The following is a 16,670-nucleotide window of genomic DNA, read 5'->3' on the forward strand; positions in this document are numbered from 1 at the left end:
CGAACAGCTTACTTTGGTGCAGGAACTGGACAGATTTGGCTCAGTGGTGTGAGCTGTTCAGGAAATGAAAGTTCTCTAACTGAATGTCAACACTCTGGATGGGGAAACTCCTACTACTACAACTACTACTACTACTACTACCACTACAATATACATTATTATGATGCTGGTGTCATTTGTTCAGGTGACATCACTTTTTGGCATGGAACATACTGCATGTTAATGTATTTTTATGTGATATGTATCTTTGTTTTCTTTAAGGGACATATATTAAAACATAGTTTGTGTCACGTGTTTTTCATTAAAAGGTCCAATCAGATTAACTGGATCTGGATCAAGTCGGTGTTCTGGCAGAGTTGAGGTTTACCACAATAACAGCTGGGGAACAGTCTGTGATGATGGCTGGGACTTAAATGATGCTGGGGTGGTTTGCAGACAGTTAAACTGTGGGTCGGCACTGGAAGTTCCTCAATCAGCTCACTTTGGTGCAGGAACTGGACAGATCTGGCTTGACAATGTGACCTGTTCAGGAAATGAAAGTTCTCTAACTGAGTGTCAACACAGTGGATTTGGATCAAATGGATGTGAACATGGTCAGGATGCTGCTGTCATCTGTTCAGGTGAGATATTCTTTTGATCATCTGATGAATGTTAATCACTGTAAATAACTTTTTTTTAGACTTCCATCTTCCACTTATTGGTGTGTTTTATAATGAAATACAGTGTAAACAGTCAAAGTCATCTGTGCAAGAACCACACTGTAGAATATTTGAATGGTAAAATGTTTGCATCTTTCTCTTTAAACGCAGCTCAGATCCAGAGAGCTATACATTACTTTTTAAATAACCTATAAGATTAGAGATTTCATTTTAAAAATCTTAAAGGAACATTTTAATAATTTCAAATGAACATTTATGAGCGGGACATGGAAGATATTTTCAGAGAGGGAAAGTCAGCCTGACATCTGTATGTGCGTGTGTGTGTCTGTGCGTGAGTGTGTGTGTGCGTGTTTAAGGGAGACCATACCCTGAAAGATTTGATAAAGTCTGCAACTTGAAGTTTTCTTAGTTCTTTTCAGGTCTTGTAATTGAAACAATTCAAACAAAGTCTCCTGCTTCAACTTTCTTAATGTGGATGTTCTGCAGTCCTCACAAACTCTGTCATAATACAAATTTGGGAGCTGAATGTCTTTCTAGGTCAGGAGTGAATCCATTGGACTTTTTATAGACTGTTTTATTAGTATTAAAGTTGTGTGGACTGACAGTATTACACCTTTCAGTTTACCGTTCTGCTATAACTTGGAATCTATGGCTGGAAACTAAAAGTATTCTATGTTTGGTCCCCTTCATATCATCTCTGTGTTTTGTTTTCAGCTGTGTCCATCATTTTAACTGGATCTGGATCGACTCGATGTTCTGGAAGAGTTGAAGTTTATCACAATAACAGCTGGGGAACAGTCTGTGATGATGGCTGGGACTTAAATGATGCTGAGGTGGTTTGCAGACAGTTAAACTGTGGGTCGGCACTGGAAGTTCCTCAATCCGCTCACTTTGGTGCAGGAACTGGACAGATCTGGCTTGATCATGTGACCTGTTCAGGAAGTGAAAGTTCTCTAACTGAGTGTCAACACAGTGGATTTGGATCAAACAGATGTGAACATGGTCAGGATGCTGCTGTCATCTGTTCAGGTGTGAAAACTGCTGGATAGAGGTAATATTGCAAGGTAGTCTTTTTTGATGTAATGGTATATTAAAATGTTTTTCATGTTCTTTCCCTTTTAGATCTGATTAGATTAGCTGGTTCTGGATCGAGCAGATGTTCTGGCAGAGTTGAAGTTTATCACAATAATGTCTGGGGAACAGTCTCTGATTATAGCTGGGACTTAAACGATGCTGAGGTGGTTTGCAGACAGTTAAACTGTGGATCTGCACTAGAAGCTACTCCATCATATAAATTTGGTGCAGGAACTGGACAGGTCTGGCTCAGTGGTGTGAGCTGTTCAGGAAATGAAAGTTCTCTAACTGAGTGTCAACACACTGGATGGGGAAACTACTACAACTACTACTACAGTTTACATTCTTATGATGTTGGTGTCATCTGTTCAGGTGATAACACTTTTTGATATGAAAAAACTGTATGTTAATGTATTTTTTAGTGTTATGCATCTGTATTTTCTTTAAGATATGTATTGAAATATAGTTTGTGTTATGTCTTTTACATAAAAGGTGTGATCAGATTAACTGGATCTGGATCGACTCGGTGTTCTGGCAGAGTTGACGTTTACCACAATAACAGCTGGGGAACAGTCTGTGATGATGGCTGGGACTTAAATGATGCTGGGGTGGTTTGCAGACAGTTAAACTGTGGGTCGGCACTGGAAGTTCCTCAATCAGCTCACTTTGGTGCAGGAACTGGACAGATCTGGCTTGACAATGTGACCTGTTCAGGAAATGAAAGTTCTCTAACTGAGTGTCAACACAGTGGATTTGGATCAAACAGATGCGAACATGGTCAGGATGCTGCTGTCATCTGTTCAGGTGAGATATTCTTTTGATTAATACCCTGTTAATATAAACTTTAATCGCCTCCGCTTCTCATTCATGTGCTTGCTAAGGCTCAGTGCTACTAATCCAAAATACTCAAAGCTTCATAGAACTGAAACAAACATTTATTTTTAGGTCCAATCTGCTGCTGATACATACTTTATGTTTCTGAACATTAAACTTGTTGCTGCCTTTCATAGTGTGTAACTTGAAGGCCTTGAGTACTTTCTCCCACACTGAAAACACTGGAATGATCAAATTATTTGAACATTACCTAATAAGACTGATTCAGGACAGACAATTAGTTATTCTAAACTTTCCTAGCAGTCCTTCACAAACAGGGAACAGTCTGTCTATTCTCTCCATCTGTCAGCTGCTGCTGGCTCTTCCTCCTCCTCTTCCTCACACACTGCTGAGTTTGTCCTGGTGGATCATCAGGGGTGCAAAGCCTCACAGATGATGTGCAGCAGTGGGTCCCTCAGTCTGTCCTCACTCTGGACACTTGCAGTCGTCACACATGGAAATTAAATGTGTGATAAGCTGCAGGATTCAAACACAAGTGTAACTTATAAATACATCTTCATACTTTTATTCCACAATCAGAGAGAAAGAAACAGAGAGAGAGTGCAGGACAGACAGACAGGTGACAGTCTCAGGTGTATACACTGCTACAAAACAGCACAAGAGAAGGAGGATTTAGTGTTTGTGTTATTACGAAACAAGAAGAGTTCCCAGATGGTACAGTGGACACATGTGTTACTCCTGTGATTAAAGCATCTTTCTTTCAGCTTAACGAGTGAACCGTCAGCTCGTTCAAACACACGTTAAAGTCCGTTTGGCTCGACACCACCGAACAGAAGCAGCAATATAACATAGCTAACATTAACAGTGCAGTGAATCCTGCTTGTGCCGTGATATTCAGGACTGCAAACCGAGCAGCATCACTGACTTTCAGCTTGTTGTGTTTGTGGATATATGACTGACTTTAATTATCCATAAAAGCATCACATTCTCTGTAAGATTAAGGTCAACTATTGAACGGCGTATATTTTAAAGTAAAGGCTTTAAAACCAAGTAAACACAAACATCACTAATGTCACACAACTTTGCCGACATGTGGCCAACAGTAATGTTTTAATGTTCTTCATTATTAAACGTTTGCACATAAATAAGTGACATAATATTCAGTACTTACTTTTAAAAGTTTACTCTTTGGCCACTCTGCTTCAGCCATTGCCGTTTTTTTCGGCAAAGTTATCCACACCCACCGCCGCGCTGTGAAGTCTAGGACATGTTGGGCCATGAAGGCTACACCGCCACATCCTTAAAATTCAGGGAAATGAAGGACACATTTGAAGGCCGCATTTCGAGCAGCCTTTGAATTGGGACAGCCTTCGTCGCGTCGCTGTGACGTAATCGGCCTTAAAATGCGGCCTTTAAGGCTGCAGACCCTGATTCGGAATACAGCCCATGTTTCCTCCGCGTTCCTTCCTTTTTTCCTTTGCATGTCATCCCGTGAGTTTTGGCTTCAGTTTCATTTGTTAGGTTTTCCAGTTTAGGTTATTTCTTAGTTCCTTTCCTCACCACCTCTACTTTTGTCTGTAGTTTGTCCACTCATAAATAAGAGCTCACTCACCTCATCAAAGTCAGTGCCTGTATCTTGGGTCCTAATTTCCACACCCCACATGGCTTGCCCTGGCAAACCATGACAGACATGGACACTCATCAGCGAGCACCTTTTAATAGAAAGAAACCAGTGAAGTGCGAGAGCGAAGTGCTCTAATAGGGTGATATGGTACTACAAGGTCATCAAGATAAGATGGGGCCTGATTATTTAAGACCTTGAGAGAAGCTAATTGAGTCTAATAACACATTAAATGCTGCGCTGAGGCTGTCATTTTTAGCATCTACATGGATAAATATAATTTTTTTTGTCTGAACTGAGACTGTCTCAGAGAGACCTAACATTTAACTGTTTTACTCTTTGGTGCTGTTGAGAATACTGTATTGAAAGCCAAACAGCATTTCAGCACAAACACTCAATAAGAACTGTCAAGTACAACTGTGGAAGGGAGATTATTTGGGCTTGTGTTGCAGCTCCAGGACCTGGGCACCTCGCAGTCATTAAGTCAATAATGAGCTCCTCTATTACCAAAATCAAATGTAAAGCCATCTGTCTGATAGCTAAAGCTTGGCACAGACTCTGTCGCGCAGCTCTCATGATTCAGTTTAATCCAATTATTCAATTATTTATATTAGCAAGCACCACAGAGGAAGGGGTCTGAAAGCTGAAGGCTTTTCAAAAACCTTTGGGGCTTCTTCTTAGTGGAGAGCTCTGTAAACCAATCACAAGTAAGCAACTTGTAGCTGAAAAAAATAGAAGAATTTTCAATTTGTTTGACCAAAACATTCCAGTAATGAGAAAACACTTGTGTGGTAACTTGGATTTAGCTTTAAACATTATTTGCATTATTTAAAAAACACACAAAATCATTACATTGTATGGGACCTTAGAAACAGTGGCTCAGTGTTATCATAACAACCAGCATTGTTTATGACGCTATATTAATGACAACTGGAATATTATTGTTTTAAAGGTTGATCCCCACAATATAACACAGGACGAAAAATGAGGAAGTATAAGTGAACAGTCATCTTTAACCCAGGTCAGTCACTCTGAGGGAAACACAAGCTCAAGCAGCTCTGGGTTTAGGAAACAAACTACATTTACTCATCTTGTGCACAATATTGCGCTGACATGACGTTATATCGAGCGGCAGCTGCCCAAGTTAAAGTGTGACTATCATGGGCCTGTTTCCTGAATCAGCAGCAGGTGCTTAACAGCTGACAGGCGAGTAGGATGTATGCAAGTAAACTGAGGGTCTGTCGAGCTGATCGCTGTTGTTGTAAGAAAAATGCCGGCTTGTTATTTATGTTGCAGAGACATAAAACCAGGCAGAAATCTTCAAGAACATTGGAGCACTTTAGCAAAGATGTTCTATGCTGACAACCTGACCTGATATGTGAAGATTATGCCACTACATTCGCAGCTAAAACATTAAAAGTATACCAAAACTTAAAATGACAAAACTTTTTTGTTAATTTATGCTCCTTTCATTTCAATAAATGATCATTAAAGGCACCACAAACAAATAATATCTTAGTACCGTATTTCCCGGACTACAAAGCGCACCTGAATATTAGCCGCACAAGCTAAAATCAGGGGAAAATCATGTTTTGTACATACATTAGCCGCACCTGACTAAAAGCCGCAGGTGTTTCAATGTTGACACACCCCTTTTATTAATATTTTGAAAAACAAGTTAGGGGTACATATTTGCATAACTTTTTAGGGTATATGTACAAGCAGCGGTAATTACAAGTACAAAACATGTACTGTGCTTCATAAACGAGTAACAAATGTAGTACATAACAATAACCTACAGCACACCAGAAAAATAGATTCAGCCTACGTTTTAGGTTCAGGTGCAGTGACACGGCTTTAACAAGAAGAAAAGTCAGTCATTCACCACCATCTTTCTCTTCTTCCTGCGCACTAAAACCACCAAAGTCCTCTTCTCCAGTGTCGGATACGAACAGGCTCAGGATGGCTACGTCATCCACTCTCCGCTTCTCTCCTTTGTTGTCACTTTCAAAACCAAAGAAATCCTCGTTGTCAGTGTCAGAGTCGAACACCCTCAGAAGGGCTGTGGCGGTGTCCTCCTCTCCATCATGCAGCAGTCCAGCCCTTCGAAATCCGTTGGTGATCATGGATGTTTTCACACTTTTCCACGCTGTCAGAATCCACTGGTCGAGTTGAGCATAACTTGCTTTTCGCAAGTTTATCGCCGCTCGTCATCCACGCCTCCCGCTGAATGCGTAGCGCTACTTTGAAGTTTGTTTTTCGCGCTACTTCGTACGGCACTACGTTGCCTGGTGGATGGACATGTGACCAACATACCACTCTTGAACCCCGATCCTTCCGCCAGGCAACGTAGTGCCGTACAACAGCGGAACAAACAAAACAAATCGTCTTACGATATCACAAAAATCATAACAATCCATAGAAAAGCCGCACCTGACTAAAAGCTGCAGGGTTCAAAGCTTGTGCAAAAAGTAGCGGCTTACAGCCCGACAATTACGGTGTAGATTTTCCCAAAAATATTGTATACAGTACTGATAGACCTACATTTCCTTACACTGAAAATCTTTCTGTACACTACCACCATAAAACATCACACCAATTTCTTTGTTCTATAAAAGACTCGTAATTCCTAACGAAAAATCTGCATTTTCTATTTGTTACTAAAGGCTCACTCATGGCTATCACTTCAAACTGATGAGTTAATGTTTTTAAATAATTTTTAGTTTTAACAATAATAATAATACTTCTACTATTTAAATGCAAGATATAAATAGCATCCAAATTTATATTGTTAAATTGATTGTTGGAATAATGTTCGGAATGGTTTGTATCATTACAATAAAAATTTGCATCAAAATCACTGTTCAGTTCTGTTCAAAATCATTTATGTTCAGTTGGATCAGCTGCAGCTGCCCAGCCAAGGAAACCGATGTCTTTGAGCTCATGCCAGAGAAGGTTTGGACCTCTGTAGTTAGTGAATTAGTGAGCTCTTTAGAAAGATCCATTCTTTCATAGATGCTATTTTTAACAATTTTAACAATAGATGCTATATGCTATATATATATATATATATATATATATATATATATATATATATATATATATATATATATATATTATTATTATTATTATTATTTTTTATTTTTTTTTTTTAAATCAAGAGATATGGGCCTGTACTTCTGTCCAAATAGCAAATTCTTAAGATGATGTATGTAAACCATTATTGTGTTGTTTTCCTGGGTATTAAAAATAAATAATTAAATGTTTTATCTTGGTTTACAGGTATTTCTCCAGGTCCAACAAACCCTCCTGGTATGAAAAAAATCCATTTTCTTCTAATTACTGCTTTTACTTTAAATTTAACAGGGTGGGATAATTGTATGGCACCAATCTTCATTCACTTTAGAAAAAACAAGATGTGTGTGCATATGTTTGATTTTTTTTTTTTAAATTTGCCTAATACGGAAGTTTGCTATGAAATATGTTTCAAAAATTCTATAGCTGTAGTGACAAATATGTTGTGTATGAGAGTGATCACCATATGTTATAACACATTTAATTTAACCTCCTAGGACCTGGTGTCCACATATGTGGACATCACATTTTGGGTTGTCTAGACCAAATTACTAAATTTTGCTCTACAAGGGCCTGATATCCACTTACAAGGACGTTATACTGCCACTGTTCTATCGGAATTTAAACCGAATGTCCTCATATGTGGATCTCATTTTCTCAGAAACAAAAATCAGGTTAAAAAAAAAATCACGTAGTTCTTTGTTTTTAAATTCATCAGGTCCCAATCAGCCCAAATTGCAAAGAGAAATTAAAAATGCATGCCACGAAAGAGTTCGGGTCTTGGGAGGTTAAAGCACGAGTGTCTATTTACCACAGATTACTGTAACATGACAGCTTTTTCAATAGTCGTTAACATGTAAAGTCTCAATAGAAGTAGAGACATGTTAGATAAATGTGATATAAAAATAAAAAAATTATGTGAAATTGTTTCTCGTAATTGTGAAAGAGTTTTGTGATTTTCTCCTTGCCTCCTCTACAGTGCCAGTGAAGTTTATTGTAGACTTGACCTTGCTCTTCCCAAGATCCAGTCTGCCCCTAAATTTCATTGATCTATTCAGAGGCTATGTGAGAAATGTGTCCTTCCCCCAAACAATCACTGAGTCTTTAATACTAGAAGACTTGAACTTCACCACATGTAAGAATTTTGTGCTCAGTCACATTTAAATGTGTTCATACTCTGGTGCATGATTTATGAGCTGTGTTTGGTCATTCTCTTAAATGTCTTTATCAGGGTGCTATCCAAACTCCACTGGAGGACTGCAGTGTCAATGTGAGGACCAGTTTGCCTGGTCATGTGACAAATGTGGCCTATACGGTGCATGCAGTAATGTCACCTCCCAAACCTGTGAATGCATCAAAGGGCTTCCTCCTGGTGGAGAGTTCTGTGAACCAATCACAAGTAAGCAGCTTGTAGCTGAAGAAATAGAATAATTTTCAAATCCAATCCTCTGAACTGCTCATCTTAGAGGAGACGCAGGGAATACAAAAGAGTGTCTCTGGGTGCTCTGTTTTTTATGCTCTGCCAAGTGCCTACTCACCTTCCTCCTCTGTCTCCCCCCATCTAGACATCTAATCATGTTGGTTACATAAAATCATCCAATGTCCAGCCACACCCTATCCGTCTCTCTATATCTATCTCCATCCTCCCAGTCTAAACTCTAAAATCACTACATTACATTTTTTATGTTATTCTTCACATAGAAATTCCACCACGTCAACATTCAGTCACATATGGTTATACTCTATCTTTAGTACATTCTCAAATGAACAGTCATTTTAACGTAATCTCTTTTTAATCCAGAAATCGTTCTTTTAATTTTTCTCTTTATAACTGTGTATATATTATATAAGCCAGACATTCTTTAGTGGCTCTTGTGTATAGCTGCCACCCATTCTCCCACAATGATATCTTTCAAGGCTGTTTCCAGCCAGACTTTTAGTGAAAGGCGTGTTATTGGAATCATCATCATGGTTTATTTTTTGTTATTCTTTATAATGTTTTTAACTTAAACCAACTTATTTTTTTACATAACTGATTGCATTCTGAGCAGTACTGAGTATAATGTGTGGCAAAATGCTTGTGTCCATATTTAATATGTTTTAAATCTGGTGCTGATTATGACTGAAATTACCGTTTTTACAGGGAGAAGAAAATGAAATATTTAAATGTTTTATCTTCATTCACAGGTATCTCTCCATGTCCAACAACAACTCCTGGTATGACAAACATCTTGGTTATTTATGCGTTTATTCATTTATTTATTGCAGGGATAAAGTTCGACCAATTATGTAGTAATAAAACTTACGAAAGATAAGCATTACAGTTCGTTTATGAATCAATTATTTGTAGTGGTGCAACCGATTACGGTTGATCCGTAATCGGAACCGATCCCGCTCCACGGTTCGGCACGCACGTGATCCGAAGATTCGAAAAAGAAGAAAAAAAGTATGTGTATGGTGCGCGTGGTCAGTCTGTCAAGTGATAATTATGGCCAGCGCTAGCGGTCCAAGTGGAGAAGCAGAGGAGTTTGCGGTATTTAAGCAGCCCTTTGCTACCCAATCCGACCGGGCTAAAGCTATTACAAAAGCTACTGGGGTGTTTAGCTGCAGACGGGAGGCCGTATTTCATTGTGCAAAACAAGGGGTTTAAACTATGATGAACGTGCTTGAGCCACGCTATGATATCCCGTTCGCGTCCACTTTAGTGGCAATATCGTTCAGACCTCCAGAGCAATGGAAGTGCGATATAATGAGCGGTATGTATTATAGACCCTGTGCACGAGAAAATGCTAAATTCCTGGTTTGAGACCGGATATAGGGTTGTACATTTCTGATAGCTTTACTTTGCGGTCAATCGCTACTAAGATATACTCCAAAATCATGTCCAAAACTCGAAAACGGAAAGATCGTGTTAAGTTAAAAAGAGCAGAAGGTGGGAACACTCACCACTGTTGTGTCATAAAAAATCTAATGATCAATTTTGACGTTTAAAGAGTTTAGATCGATCAGTTGTTTACATCACTCAACACAAGCAGAACTGCATCACTGCAGCAGAAGACACATCGTCCACATTCAGAAGCACATCTCTGTATAGTGACTGGTCTTATGATTTAAACAGGCAAATGTTCAGCATTCAAACTACAGGTGAAGAATAGTCAAACCAGATGTTTCCCTGTTATGTCGATATCAGCTAGTCAAGTACACACCTACACAGCATGTTAACAAACCGTGAAAAAAAAGCCACACAAAAAATGAATGATTGCTGGTAAGGGTTTCTATACATTAGTATTTACTAAGGGTATGTTGTGACTTACCTTCAAAATTACAGCGGTCCCTCGCTATAACGCGGTTTACCTCTCACCTCGCTGTTTCGCAGATTTTTTAGTGCAAGTTTGCATGCTTATTTTTTTTACGTCACATTGTGTCCTGCGTCCTGATCGCTGCAGACGATCTCCGTGCCGTCTCTCCTGTACAGTACAGAATCGCTGCATCGATCCCTGGCAGTGTGACTCTGAAGTGCAGTACTGTATGTCCACGATGTCCACGAAACATTTTGCACCGTCAAAAAATAAAATTGGCTACTTGATTTCACCTATCGCTGGTTATTTTTAGAACATAACACCTGAGATAAACGAGGGACAGCTGAGAAATATAACATTTGAATCCCTTTTCTCTTTTGCTCTGAGGCGCCGGGAAAAAATATCGACAAGTCGATGAACATCATTTACAGATATATTGGGTAAATGCCCAAGACATCTATAGAAATGTAAATCGCTGCTTGATTCATTCATTTGCTTAACTTGTATTGGACCGTAAACAAGGCGCGAGTAGGACACCGGAAACAAAGCTCCCCACAGGAGTTTCCGCACCGGAAGTAGCATATGCTAACGTGCACATAGTCTATTGTAGGGTCTACCTTACAATATAAAGCGCCTTGAGGCGACCGTTGTTGTGATTTGGCGCTTTATAAATAAAATGGAATTGAATAGAATTGAGTGGTAGATACAAAGACTGTACTGCCCTATATTGTACCATAATTTTTTTATATAATTGCGTGGACTGAGTCTTGAGTTGAATGTTTTAACAGGCAAAAAATACTTCAATAATTAAATGTTAAACTTTTGTCTTTTTTCTTTTTTTGCTGATCCGAAAATTGATCCGATCTGTGACTTAAAACCTTCATCCGATCCGAACCGTGAGATTTTTGATCCGTTGCACCACTGCTTATTTATATATTAGGTTGTCTCATGTAACGAATGAGGAGAGCTGACTGGAGTAAATTATTGGAAAACAAATCTAAACTCCTTGATAATCTGACATATACACGTCTTAACACAATATCTTATATTAAATGACATCTCCCATCATTGTAACAGGTCTATGTGATGAATTTTCCCCTTTTTTCCTTCACAGCACCAATGGACTTTGATATAGTCCTTGAATTACACATCCCAGCATCCAGTGTGGCCCCAGATTTCAGTGATGTACTCAGACACATTGTGAGAAATGTCTCCCTAACCCAAACCATCACTGAGTCTTTCACACTGAAAAACCTGACCTTCACCACATGTAAGGACTTGATCTTAATTGACTTTTGTACTCAGTCATATGTAATAGTGTTCATGTGATCCTGTATGACTTATGAACTGTATGCGTTGTCTTAAAAAGGGTGCTATCCAAACTCCACTGGAGGGCTGCAGTGCCGGTGTGAGGACCAGTTTGCTTGGTCATGTGATAAGTGTGGAGTATACGGTGCCTGTGGTGATGTCATCTCCCAAACATGTGGGTGCATAAAAGGACTTCCTTCTACTGGAGAGTTCTGTGAACCAATCACAGGTAAGCACTGAAATCTTCTAGCTGTTGCTAGAGAAAAGTGCTTTCACCAAAGACCTTAATAAATGTATCTGACCAGCATGTGTTCATCAACATATAGCTATGGTTATGGTCATTATGATCATGTATTAAACATATGCTTCACTGTAAACTTTCTGTTGTTAGAAACAATGCTGTGTTCTTGTTTCCTTTTTTGTCACTTTGTCATTTGTGTTTTTGGTTTTCTTTTTTGCTGTTAATCACTTTTGTCATTGACTAGAAAATGAACAGTTTAAAACCATAATTGTCCTCCACAGATATTGCTCCATGTCCACCATCAACTCCTGGTATGTGAACATTCTTCTTGCTTCATTGTTCCTTCTTTAAAGTATTGTTCTGCAGTAAATGTCATTACAAAAAGATGTGTAGTCACTGTACTTACAAACCTAAAAAAATCTTTCAACAGTTCAAATTGTGTTAATAATTTATAAATGTTCAAATATAATTTTAAACTTCCTTTTATGACCAAAGCTTATACAGTGATAATATATAACCACGGCACATTAAGTGTTCTGCTTCATGTCCTTAAAGCAAACACTTGATATTAAAGACATAATATGTAATGTTGCAAGGATGATGTACATTAGACTCTGTGGCTGCATTTGAAAATATTAATTTGAAATATCAAAAAGTATGCTATAATCTAACTGCTGTTTTTTTTTCCTGTTTCCATAGCCACAACACCATCAACAACATCACCTACACCAACATACAGTAAGAAGTTTGTAATGTATAGTGAAGAATGAAGGTCTTTGTGTGAGCTCCAGATTATGACTTGCACTTAAAAATGTAAAGAAAAATGAATCACTTTTGTTGCAACAATACAGCTCTTTAAATCATCTGGGATGACATCTGTTTGGCATGTGAATCAATTAGCTGGGAGTATTTAAATTTTCAGTTTAAGTGGTGGTAGTCAATAAGGTTTGACAGTACCAGATTAGAACAGTGCGGACTGATTTGTAGAATCTATTCGATTCTGATTCACAAGGTCCTGATTCAATTTGATCCCCGATTTGATTCGATTAGATTTGAATCAGAGAAATTTTGCCTCTGTCAGAAATACTTATAATTTTGATAATTTATCAGTACTGACACTTTTGAGACTTCATCAGACGTGTAAATGTCCCAACATTACCCGATGCTGCTAAAGTAAAGCAGAGCAGAGTTACATAGGTTTTATTAGATACACAGCTAAGTGTTTTGCAGTTCTGCATAAATTTTAAAAAGTTTAAATTTCTTCAGTATTGAACAACAAAAATTACGTTTCCTTGTCGGATTCCATTTTTGAAAAAAACAACAACAACAACAAAACAGCAGCTGACAGCACTGAACACAAACGGTAAACTGATACCTAATAAGCAAGTGAACAATGCAGAAGAAAGATTTGAGATGGGAATCTGTTCTTGAAGTACACGGACAGAGAGAGCTCTGCAGGAAGTGTGATTTTTCTTTTTTTTTTATCGTGGTTTAAGCAAAACAGCAAAAGTAAGAGGGAACTCATGACAATGTTTATCAAATGTGAAGCGTAGTTCTGATCTTCTTTTGCTGTTGGTTCAGTGAAATTTGGTTGGAGAGTGACGAACCGTGCAGCATCAGAGTCTGTGAAATGTGGACTTTTAGCCCAGACGGAGTGTCTGTGTATGCCGTCGGGTGAGAAAGGCAACACCTCACAGATTCTGATGTGACGCGGCCGCGCTTTGTGTTTACATCTTTGTGTGGAATCTGTTTATCTGCTCTCATTTGCTCTTTTAGCTGTTTGGCGGTTATTGAAATGAAAGCTTTAACCTGAAATTCAGTTTTTTATTTTTTGAGCAGCAATTTATTGAAAACAAGGCTTAAACTGAAACAGGCTGTTTTACTGCCAGATTCATTTTCATTTTCTGTCAGGTATTCAAACTGTCATGACGTTCTGGTGGCAAAGCCAAAAAAACTTTTTTAGCAGTTCTTTCATTAGGGCCCGAGCACTGAGAAGGTCCTATTATATCTGCTCCGTTTCTTCTTATTGTTATTCAGACAAAACAAGTGACTTTTGAGGGCCTAAACATGCTCAAAAACTCATGAAATTTTGCACATATGTCAGGTCTGGTGAAAGATTTTGTACTATAATGGTTTCACACATGGGCCGTACAAAATGGCTCTGGAGTGTCACTTATACGTTGTTAAATTAAGTCCTATGAATACACAGTTTGAACTACATGAATGAAATTTTTCCCACACGTGTATCATGCTGAGAGAAACAAAAAAGTCACTGGGCCCATTGACGCAAACCCAACAGGAAGTCCACCATTTTGGATTGAAGGTGGCATTTTGGCTCTGATTTTGCCATTTCCAGGCCTTGTACTTTTGCAAACTCCTCATAGGAATTTGATTGGATCAGCTTCATATTAGGTCAGTCTCAACTACACACCTGGGTCATATTAAATTGCGGAGCTTTTGAGTTTTCACTCTAGGGTGTGGCCGTGGCGCCACGGCGTATTTTGATCATTCGCCATGAGAATGTTATTTCCTCTCTTTCCCATATAAATCTTCCGATCTGGACCAAACTTCTGACATATGATAAGGCTCTGCTCCTGAACACATTTCAACTGATATATTTTACAACGGTGACAATGCCACCTAGTGGCAACAGAAAATGTCATGTTTTACTCTTTGGAGTACAGTATCGAGGTGGGTGACCCATGTAGCCTCAGATTTATCCAGGAAAGCTTTAAGGTGTTGGTCTTGGCAATACATTGAAAACTGAGTTTTCGCAGAAGGGCGTGATCCCAGCAGAATGTTGAACATTGATGTTTTGCTGTGAAGAACGAAATTGCTATAACTCAAAGAAATCCAGTCTGGTAGTCAATCACTACCAAACTTTACAGACATGATGACGTATCCGTCCTGAACAGATTGATATACCCATTGTCAGGAATAGTACGAGTGCCACCTAGTGGGAAAGGGAAATATCATGTCTTACACTTTGATATACTTCTCCTGACAGGTTGATCAGATCAACCTGAAAAGCAGTGAGAATAAACATCAGTCCCTCATGATGAAAATTGTGAGTTTAAATTGAACGGCGCAACCTGGTGGCAAGGTGATTCACTATGAAACAGGAAGTAGCTTTTGAGGGGTTTGGAAAGCTCAAACTTTGCACACACCTCAATGTGAGGTAGGCTTTCTTGTTATGCGACTGTTTTCATGGAATATTGCAAAATGGCTCCACAGCCACCCCTACAAAATTTCAAACAACCAGCCCCTGCCCTATGTTTCATTTATGAGTCTGAAACTTGGTAAGCTTACGTAAGATATCACAATGTACAAAAAAGTCTCTTGGAGCAATATCCCAAATCCAACAGGAAGTCAGCCATTTTAAAATGTAAGTGGCCTCGTACTTTGACAAACTCCTCCTAGGGATTTCATCATATCGACATGATCTCCGGTGCATGGAATCTAAAGACCTTTGTGACGTTAAATTGCAAAGCTTTTTATGTTTGCTGAAACCAGGTGGTCATGGCGGAACGTGGAGTTTCAATAAATTGCCAAAAAGCAGAAATCTGCTATCACTCAAAAACACAATGTCCAATCTTTCCTAAACATGGCAGGCATGAGTCAAGAGTCAAGCTCGCAAATGTTTGATATGCCATTTGTCAGTAATGGTTAGAGCGCCACCTAGTGGGACGACTATAATCATCATTGAACGAGATGAAATTTAGCTCGTGGTATTATACATAACTTCCATCAATGTGACATCAGACGTGCTGGGTGTAGGTGTTGGGCATGACTCGATGCACTGGGGTGCGAGGGCCCTCTTAACACTGCTTTCAGCTTTAATTTTAAATGGATCTGGATCAACTCAAAGATTAGCTCTTTTTGACCACAGCAGGTAGCAATTCTTGAAAAACGTCAACTCTACAAGACCATTAAGCATTCGATCTAGGTTTTAACTATGACCTGATATCATGAACTAGGTGTTGTGACTGAACAAATTAGATTGTAGATATACGCAGAAATAAGCGGCTTATTTTATTGTGTCTGTAGTAATAATAATAATGGACTGCATTTATATAGTGCTTTTCGAGACCCTTAAAGCGCTTTACAATTCCACTATTCATTCACTCTCACATTCACACAGTGGTGGAGGCAAACTACAGTTGTAGCCACAGCTGCCCTGGGGCAGACTGACAAAAGCGAGGCCCCTTCGACCCCTCTGGCCATCATCAATAGAAGATACTTGCTTATTGATAATAAGATGAAGTGTCTTGCCCAAGGACACAACAACCAAGACAGACAGAGCTGGGGATCGAACCGGCAACCCAACAAAACAAAACATTGGAGATCAGGAACAGTCCCTACAGAGTTCTGCAGTCTGACCATGCAGAAAGCCGCGGCGGCGATAAAACAGAGATGGGCAGCACAAATGTCCATTCTTAGGTAGTTATGGAAACCGACCACATGCAACGTAGGGAAGGTGCTTGTGTAAACATGATCAAGAATCCTCCGGTGACTTGGCAGGCACAAGCATGCTGGGTATGACGGCGGCATGGGAACCG

At 39.1% G+C, this 16,670-nt stretch overlaps 1 protein-coding gene across 9 annotated transcripts in view; it reads left to right on the forward strand.

The window, feature by feature from the left end:
• Positions 1 to 1,760: 1,760 nt before the first annotated feature.
• LOC146522501 (adhesion G protein-coupled receptor F4-like) overlaps positions 1,761 to 16,670 on the forward strand; it is a 36,960-nt gene continuing 22,050 nt past the window's right edge. For 3 of the 9 annotated variants that reach the window (XM_085144497.1, XM_085144506.1, XM_085144513.1), the window contains exons 1-10: positions 1,761 to 2,105; positions 2,226 to 2,537; positions 7,471 to 7,500; positions 8,243 to 8,398; positions 8,495 to 8,662; positions 9,451 to 9,480; positions 11,677 to 11,832; positions 11,932 to 12,099; positions 12,393 to 12,422; positions 12,811 to 12,849. In XM_085144497.1, the coding sequence (XP_085000623.1) occupies positions 11,682 to 11,832; positions 11,932 to 12,099; positions 12,393 to 12,422; positions 12,811 to 12,849 (388 nt within the window). In that variant the 5' untranslated portion in view covers positions 1,761 to 2,105; positions 2,226 to 2,537; positions 7,471 to 7,500; ... (2 more) ...; positions 9,451 to 9,480; positions 11,677 to 11,681. The remainder of the gene's footprint in view (positions 2,106 to 2,225; positions 2,538 to 7,470; positions 7,501 to 8,242; positions 8,399 to 8,494; positions 8,663 to 9,450; positions 9,481 to 11,676; positions 11,833 to 11,931; positions 12,100 to 12,392; positions 12,423 to 12,810; positions 12,850 to 16,670) is intronic. The other 6 variants (XM_085144523.1, XM_085144522.1, XM_085144517.1 and 3 more) reach the window with 6 other exon arrangements.

This window comes from Neolamprologus multifasciatus, chromosome 3 (genome assembly GCF_963576455.1).
Source record: "Neolamprologus multifasciatus chromosome 3, fNeoMul1.2, whole genome shotgun sequence".
In the NCBI taxonomy this organism is placed as follows: domain Eukaryota; kingdom Metazoa; phylum Chordata; class Actinopteri; order Cichliformes; family Cichlidae; genus Neolamprologus; species Neolamprologus multifasciatus.